Here is a 9136-nt window from a genome sequence, read left to right as displayed (position 1 = left end):
ATACATAAGATATCCAAATGAAGATACATAATATATAATTAGCTTTCGATATATTTTCTGTCTAGATATATAATTAACTTTTAATACATCCAGTGAAGATATATAATTAGTTGAGATTTTTTGCAATTACTTCATAAGGGTAAGTATTTATGTAAATATGATTAAGTTAAGGTGTATATTTAAATAATCTTCCAATCTTTATAGCAAAATTAATTCACTATCTGAACTCTCACCTTTTCTATAAGGGTTGGACTACCCACCCCATAATCTCCTCCCGATTTTCCTTTCACCTTATTCTTTTATATTAAAAAAGGAATGTCACATAAAATAATACAGATAGATTGTAATATACATTTATATGGCCAAACGGGTAACTGAAGTGTCTTTTGGCACACGTAACCCACCACAAGTACTCCCTCCGTTTTTAATTAGATGACCCTTTTAATTTTGGTACACTCATTAAAAAATTTAATGATTAGAAGTATATTTTACCTTTTTATCCTTTTTAACATTGTAAAACTCAATAATTAATTAAGCATGAAAAATTGTAACATATGCATGCATGAATTGAAAATCTATAAATTATTAAATTTTTTTTGGAGGAGTAAAAACTTATACATTCTATTTCATATTTATTCTATCTAAAAAAAAAATGAATCATTGAGTATAGAATTACAAATGTTCAGCACATTTAAAATTTATAGGAGTATATCTTATAACTTCATCAATTTGGTATGATGAATTAATTAGGAAAATGAGTATCAACTAACATACTTATTTTGGTGTCCAACAGAGCAAAGTAATTGATTCTTTTTTAAGTCATTGAATTTGTTCTCCTTCAGAGGAGATTATAACCTAATACGTTTATTTTCCTTCAATTAATTATCCAATGAAATTTGAAGTTAATCAGGCATGTCAAAAATAGTAAATAGTACTCCTTGAAAACAAAAAAAAAAGTCAAGTTTAATAAAGTTTGTATTGAAAATGTAAAAGTGTTATTTTTAAAAAATTTAAAAATTATAGTTATATTTAATATCTATTAAAGGTAGAATAGGAAGAATTTGTGTAAAATAGTTTTGATTTGATAAGTTGATTAAGTAAATTGAAATAATTTTTTTTTATTTTTTTTTAAAAAGAGGGTCAACTAATTCGAAATGGAGAGAGTAGCAAAAAAGAATGAAGAGAGAAGTATTTAATGAATGTGTTTGTGTGGGTGTTTGGTAATGTGGGGCACTTTACACCGTCCTTATGCGAATTATTTATGGGACAATAATCACTTAGTCGCTATCTTTGACATTAAAGTATTTTTAGGCCAGGTGTTAATAATCTACCTCCTTTTTGTTTTGCTACAATATTTACCTAACTAATTTTCCTCACATCAACATTTTTAGGTACGCTACGTTCTTTATTCCATAATTATTTGAGCTTTATATATTTATACAAACTAGTTCATTACTATATTTGGAGGTGTTAAATGCCGTAGTTAGACTGAATTTTTACATATTAAATTAATAACTAAGTTAAATAAATGGGTTATTTGTTGGATGAGATGGATTAAATCAAGATAAGCAAGACAGTATGTCAATTCTCAACTCCGCGAACGTTTACAGACTTTTAATTTTTTTTGGTTTGTTTTTAATATATATATATATATATATATAACTTTTGAATAGGCTAAATTAGACTACTCAAAATAAGTTGAATTAATAAATAAATGGGTCATTAATCTATCCAAATTTAAAGGGTTAGCAAATAATATTGGCTAAATTTTGTCACGTCTAATTACTTTAGCAAATGAAAGCGAAAACTTGGCCTTTGTTGAAAAATTGGGCGGGGCTAATTAGGCAAAATACTATAAACTAATATTATTATTTAACATATGATTTGCTTTTGTCATAAAGGTTTTGTGAAAGCAGTATATGCTTCACTATTAAGTAACATTTGATTTAAGCAAAATTTGCTTTGGAATTATCGTTTTGACGAGATGAAAAGTGTGCTAAAAAGTCTTAATCAAATAATTATATTGAAGCATATATTAACGTTATTAATAGGATCATAGGCTAATTAATTTAACTTCCACCACTAACACATCTGTTTCCTTTTCCCTCAATTTATAGAGTAGTTTATTGCTCCTCCTATTTGTGTGTCAATGATTACATTTGTGTATAAACGGAATTTTAGAATTATACGGAACATATATAGCTTAACAACAAAACATAGTTAGAATATTCCTTTTTGTATAAATTTAGCCAAGTATAATCACTGTATAATTACTCAGTAGTGTAGTGATGAGACTACTTACCTTAACTAGAAAATTTGAGTTCAAATTTTGAATACGAAGAAAATTTTGTTGGGAGTGTCACTATTAGAATGAGCCCTGTAATGCGCCATCTGGATTAGTTGAGCCTCTAATGTAGATAACGAATACGGAGCGAGAAACCAAAAAGAAAATACACATTTACTATGTATTTTTATACTGATACACCAAGAGGTAGTTTGATTGCTAGTTAGAATGTGAACTGCTAAGGTATTAAATTTGCTAAGGTATTAAATTAGCATAATTAGTATCATGTTTGGTATAAAATCAGTTACTACGTATAAAATTAGCACATCAAGGACGGTGTATAATTATTAGCTTACAATCCCGTATAACTAACATGCACCCACTGATGCGATGACATTACAATTTATTACGCCTATAAAGTAATTTTTTTTTTTTTTTTTTTGCGGGGGGGGGGGGGGGGGGTCCTTTTTCTAGGATTGTTATGGAATACTCGAGACTTGCTGGCTGCTATCTTAACTGGCTTTCCTAGTTTAGTTAACAGTGAGAATTTTGTCAGTGAATAATTTACCATGGAGATAGGGACACGTGTCAATACTATATTATCTAGCTTTAGTGTGTCAGAAAAGCTTACCAAAAAATTCTGACCCCACCCACCACCTCCCTTGTATGCATATACACTTTTCCACCGCTAAAATACAAAATAGTACAACACAGCATTTCATCATCTAAGCAATACAAAAGCAGCAACACTCCTTTGTTCCTCTTTATTCTTCTTCCTAATTCCTAAATCTTGGAAACCATCTTTGTCTGAATACTGTTTTGTTTGTTTGATTTAGGTATCTTATTCAACAAAATCTGAGAACCCCTTTATTCTTTTCTTCAATTAGAAGAAGCTGACTTGTACTACTTTGATAAATTTAAGAAAAAAAGAGAGAAATTTGGGAAAATGGATGACTTTTGGGCTGCAAGAATAAATTCAGCTAGGCAAAATCTTTCTGCTGTACAAACAAACAGGCTCAGCAACTATGGTATTTATCAAATTACATAATCTGTTTTGCCTTGGGGACTTCTTGCCTTATTGCTTCTGTTACTTTTGTTAGTTAAAATTTCTTGAATGGCTTTTAAGTTCCTTGTCACAGGTTTTTTTTAGTATAGAGTATAGTGGTCTTTTCAGTATTTTGGATTAAAGTAGTTGTTTATTTTCTGTTAGCTTGTTTCTTGATAGATTTAGGAGTATCATCTTTGTATTCTTGTATACTGGTTGGATTTATGAGTTTTCTTTGTTAAACATAGTTGTTGTTTACTCCCTTTAATAAGATTTACTGAATAAGGGTATAGTTTTTAAATGAAAAAATGAGTCAGACTTCCAACATCTACCATATTGATGGATTCATTTGCCATTCAACCTTTTTGACTTGGAAAAGATGCAAATAACCATGGGTGGATGACTTGCTATTCCACTTATTTATTTCAGAACTATTTGCCATTATAATTCCAACAAAAGCTAATGATGGTTTCTTTTGGAAATGAAGCAGATAATGTTGAAGGAGAAGAGGATGTAAGAGCCTGGTTCCCTTGCCCTTTCTGTTATGTAGAAATTGAAGTCCAAATGCTTTGCAACCATCTGCAAGAAGAGCATTGCTTTGACTTCAAAAACGCGGTAATGTTGACATCTGATGTTGGTTTGTTATGTTACTTTCTTGAAAAATATAGGGTCGTTTGGTGTGAGGTATAAGGGATAAGTAATCCCGAGATAAAATGATCCTTCATTTTATCCCATGTTTGGTTGGAGGGATTAGTCAATCCCGGGATAAGTTATCCCACCATTTACACCATAGGGATGGGATAACTTATCCCATATGCATGGTGGGATAAGTTATCCCGGGTAATCCCGGGATAACTAATCCCGGATAACTATTTCCCAACCAAACGACCTTAAGCATACTGATTTCTGCTGTTTTTCTTGAACAGGTTTGTCCCATATGTGCTGCAACTTTAGGTAAAGATCCTCTCGGGCATTTTATGGTACAGCATGCACAATCAGTGAAGGTAAGCTTAGTTCATTGTGAAGTACTCAAGTTTTCGGTATCAGCATCTAGTAGTAAGCAAGTACCTCTCTTCCTACCTTATTTTTTTTTGTGCAGAGGAAGAGAAAGTACCTGAAGTCGGGCTTCTGGAATAATACTACAGCAATAAGCGGCAAGGACCCCCACGAAATAAATTTGTTCTTCTGCACAAATTTAGGGGTTGGTCGTTACAATGTACAAGAACTTGCTCCTGATCCCCTTCTGCTGCCATTCCTTTGTGGCGTGACTCCTTCCGATCCTAAAGACGGTCAAGATAAATCTCCTGGTAGTGTTGCTGCTACTCCTGATGCAGAAAGGTAACCGTTGAGGAAAATTTATCTGATGTGCAAGCATATAATTATTCAGCTTTCCTGCAAATTTAACACAAAAGAAACTGGAATTACTAGTGCTAAACGTGAAATTATGCAAGCAAACTTGCAATTCCTACTAAAAGAATGTCATGTACCTTTCTGTATTAGTTGTCACTGGAATAAACAGAGAATCTATGTAGGTGGTGTTCTTTCCTTCTTTCTCAACCCAAAGCAAGTCGACTTCTTGAGAAACCAATGTATGTCATTCAACGTAGATTCAGCTTCTTTCTGGTGTATCATCTTTAGTGCTCCCATCATGTTGTTACAAGAAGACAGCCAGATCCTTTAAGTGAGTAAAAGATGATCAACTGTGGTGATGAAAGGGCACTGATACCGATGGACACATTTAACATGAAACAAAGGTACCATGGCTTGAAATGTCCTGTGAATTCTACCCTCAGCCCTTTGAATTAAATGATGCCAAAATGGACCATCCTGAGGTATCATTGTACTTGTGACAAACTATTGCTTAATTTGAACATGCAGGAGACTCTCTACATTTATCAACAATTGACGCGTCCAGATCATGGATGTAATTAGTCCTCCTATTATATAGCTAGACAAGTTATTTTTCTCTGTCTTGGCTTTGGCAGTAGGATGACAGAACTCTATTTTCCTCTTCTGCAGGAGCAAACTCCCAATAAGTGATCCAGCCCTGGAAGAAGAGTATGAACAGAAAATGCATAGAGCTACGTTTGTTCAAGAGCTTATTGCTTCAACTATCTTCTAAGACGTGCATAACCAGACACAGCCATTGGAGAGAACAGCTTTAGAACATGATGTATGAGAATAATGGTCCACAGAAACATAATATATAGATGTTATATGTTTTCCACTACTAGCTAAAGTCTCGAATTATCTAATAAATTCATTCATGGCGAGAAACTGTTTACACGAATACATATGCACTGCATAGTATTTGTATGCAAACAATGTAAGGTGCAAATCTCGAGTTTTCAAGTGAGTGAGTACATTGTTTAAGTTCAGATAGTATGGGTATCGAGTAATTTATTTTCCCTTCCTAAAACGTTTGTTTTATGATTTCTTCATTGACCTGCTTAAACAGAAGTTGGCGAACTAGATTTTAACATTTCTTTAATTGTGCGGATTATTAACTCCAATATCTGAACGGCAAATTGAACCATTTAAAAAGTATAGTGTTTGTGGGTGTAACCAGAAAGTATAATTCTACATTCAAATTTGAAGCTGGCTTATCTCAAAACGAAATACGTGTAAATCCGATGCTTGCCACACGAGTATATAATAAATACTGTAATATATTTTTTTATTCTATTTTCTATTGGAGATTCTAATTTTCTAATTAGTTACCAAAATTATAGGAAGTTTACGTACCATAAATCTTTCCTTTCCTATTTAGGAAACGCACGTCATAAATACGTGATATACTCTCTATATATTATAAATCAACAAGTCCCTAATTCACCAAGCTATAATATTTAATCTTTTTTCTCTTACCATGAATGCTAACAACACTGACACCGTCGATTCCAGCGCCGTTACCATTAAGAAAACACAAGGACGTAGGAAAATAGTGATCAAGCCAATAGCAAACCAAAACAGTAGGCACGTTACCTTTTCCAAACGCCGTTTGGGTGTTTTCAAGAAAGCTAGTGAACTTTGCATTTTATGTGGTGCAGAGATTGCTATCATAGTTCAATCTCTGAAACAACAATGCTTATTCACATTCGGTCACCCCAGCGTTGATGTTGTTATCGACCGGTGCCTCACTGGAAAATCATCTTCTGTGAACAATCATCGGTTCAACTTTGTGCAACAGAACAATGAATACTATTCTCAAATCTGTAGAGAATTGGATGCGGAGAAGAAGAATAAGGAGATTATTGATGAATCAAAGATGGTGAATGGTAATAATAATGGATTCTGGTGGAATGAATCGATTGATAATATGGGGATTGAGGAACTTGATAAATTTGTGGATGCATTGGAAGAATTGAAGAAGAGAGTGAATATGAGAGTTGATGTATTGAGAATGATAAAGGGTTCTTCTTCAGTGCCCTCTACTTCAACTATGAATCAGGCTATTGATTATTGTGCTTCCATTGTTCCTTTTGATTTCAATTACCCGGGAAATGCTCAATTCTAAAGCATTTATTACTTCTTCTTCTGACGCAATTTATGTATCACCATTTGAATTTTGAGATTTGAATAAATATTTTTTTGTTAGGTGGTTTTCAAATATATAAGTTTTATTATTTTAAAGATTTCATGTCTAAATTTATGATCAAAATTAAACTGCTTAGTTCTTGAAATACAAACTATGCCACATAAACTTAATAATTAATTATTAATTGAATAAGACGTGTGTTCTTTCATTATTTTTTCAATCTTCTACTTCAGTACACTGAACACTTGCCTAATCTGAAATATTGAATAATAAAAAAGAAGTTTCTTTTTTAATCAACTACCGTACCTTTGGACATACCTTGGTCCTTGAATGTTGAGTTTCTATATGGTGTTTTTCAACATGATATAAAATGATGCTTACGTAGCTCTCATTAGATGTTCCACTCTTTTCTATAGAGTGCATCCTATTGTATGTTCTGTGCCAAAATTTATGCTATATAATAAGTAGCTATTATTGTTTATGTTTAGTAGAAAGAAGCTTGTGTGGATTGGAGGAAATAGAGGAAGAGTGCCTATTGCTAGAAGCTTGTGGGTTCCTAATAAAGGTGTACCGACCGATTCAGTTGAATACTTGTACTTAAAACGATTTGTAGCCAAGTTTCTGATTTCTTTATAATATATGGTGGGAGGGAACTGCAACTGCACTGCGTAAGCACCCCTTGAAGCAGAGAGAAATTTTAAAAAAAATACTCCAAGTGATTCGAACCCCCGTCAAGCAGTGGCGGATCTACACTATAGTCGGGGCCCCTTCGGCGGAAAAATTATGTTATATATACATGGTTAAAATTATTTTTTATGTATATATATATTAGATGTTGAACCCCCTTCGATTAGTTTTTATATTCACTTATAAACCCCTTAGCGAAAATCATGGCTCCGCCACTGCCGTCAAGCACAAAAAAGCACGTTATCAAGAAGTTGTGGGTTCCCAATTAATATTTGTTATATATTTAACAGATTCTAAATATGAATATAGAGTTCAGGGCAGAAGTTACTGGTTCCCGGGAACCCCCACATGCTACCCTGGATCTGCCCCTGCCTATATTCACTGCTGGTTCTCCATTCTCCGGTCGGGCCAAACTGTTTACTGAAGCCTTTCTCCTTCGACCGGGAGAGCTGAATTCAGAATACCTACCTAATGGCTGATTCTATCAGGCATACTGTTCACTTTTGATGCAACCCAAACAGAGACACCAGATAGAAAACCCCCTTATTGTTTTGATTAACTCATTAACAAGGCGCTACCTGCTAATCTTGCTGAATAAACCCTCTCCAAAGATGCGTTCTCAAGCATAACTGAAGGTTAACGGTTACCAAGAGACCAAGATTTACAGTAAGAAATACATGTAATGATACCAAAATCCAGCTTCGTCAACTGAATTTGGAAAATAATTGGTTACCATGGAATCACCAATTCAGAAAAGATTGAATCATGTAAGAGAACTCTAAAATTATATGCACCATCACTATGATCATCATCAGGTAACCAGATGAATCAATCAATCAAACTCTTACCTCAATCACAAACTAGTTTCCACAACTTTCAAGTCTAGTAAGATTAACAAACATGAACCAGAAAATTCAGCGCAAAAAACATCCTCATTACCATGATGCCTCAACACTGCACAAGGATGGTCGTAGCAATATAACTGGCTACTGTCCTTTGCCTTTTTATGCATACTCTATTCTCATTATTTTACATCTTTTTTCAAGCCTAGATTATCCAGCATCACTCACCAAAATTCGGTAGCATACCATACTAACTAGCCCTCTGCCAAACCAATGTTTCTAACAGTGAAAAGTATTGACATCAATTGTATTGGTCGCCCACGTGCATTCAGCCAAAACTATTTTCTGGCTGAATACAGACATAATGCTCCTTGAGTCCTTTCTTTCATCTTCCCTTGCCAAATGATACCATTCCTTTGAAAAATGAATTAACTTTCTAAGTAGGGAAACGAAGGATGACGAATAAAGTGCAGATCCATGAAACTTATGCAAGCAAGTGAGCTGTAACATTTCATGCACTAAGACAAAGGTCTTGCAAGTCATCCTGTCCCTCTATTTCGTAGTTCAGCAATAATAGTTATGCTTGAGACGGCAAAAAGAAACTGATTGCACTCTCTGTTATAATTGTGCTTGGATTATAAACCCCAATTTCAATCAGTACAGGCATAATAACTAGCCAAATAACCATTGCAAAAATGGCATAACTCAGGGATGAAATACACGTGGTGTGGCAGGGAAAC

General features: G+C 33.7%; 2 protein-coding genes across 5 annotated transcripts; both read left to right on the top strand.

Moving 5' to 3' along the window:
* Positions 1-2923: 2923 nt before the first annotated feature.
* Positions 2924-5707, top strand: LOC107862594 (protein DEHYDRATION-INDUCED 19 homolog 5). Of its 4 annotated transcripts, none has more exons than XR_007053801.1 (7): positions 2991-3312; positions 3820-3944; positions 4256-4333; positions 4429-4667; positions 4862-5083; positions 5208-5253; positions 5349-5559. XR_007053801.1 is itself a non-coding variant. In XM_016708221.2 (5 exons), exons 1-5 carry the CDS (start codon positions 3231-3233, stop codon positions 5449-5451), a joined length of 627 nt encoding a protein of 208 aa, XP_016563707.1. In that variant the 5' UTR covers positions 2924-3230; the 3' UTR covers positions 5452-5707. The 4 variants fall into 4 exon arrangements, 2 of the variants coding, with proteins under 2 accessions (XP_016563707.1, XP_016563706.1); XR_001672008.2 differs by having other exon boundaries at positions 3817-3944; XM_016708221.2 differs by lacking the exons at positions 4862-5083; positions 5208-5253 and having other exon boundaries at positions 2924-3312; positions 5349-5707.
* A 126-nt stretch (positions 5708-5833) lies between these two features.
* Positions 5834-9099, top strand: LOC107864880 (agamous-like MADS-box protein AGL62). The gene has a single exon (XM_047409682.1). The coding sequence runs from the start codon at positions 6199-6201 to the stop codon at positions 6844-6846; it is 648 nt and encodes a 215-aa protein (XP_047265638.1). The 5' UTR covers positions 5834-6198; the 3' UTR covers positions 6847-9099.
* The last annotated feature ends 37 nt before the right edge of the window (positions 9100-9136 follow it).

The sequence above is a fragment of the Capsicum annuum genome, chromosome 3, assembly GCF_002878395.1.
Source record: "Capsicum annuum cultivar UCD-10X-F1 chromosome 3, UCD10Xv1.1, whole genome shotgun sequence".
Taxonomy (NCBI): domain Eukaryota; kingdom Viridiplantae; phylum Streptophyta; class Magnoliopsida; order Solanales; family Solanaceae; genus Capsicum; species Capsicum annuum.
Note: the sequence above shows the minus strand (reverse complement) of the source record. Positions and strands in the feature narration are given on the sequence as shown.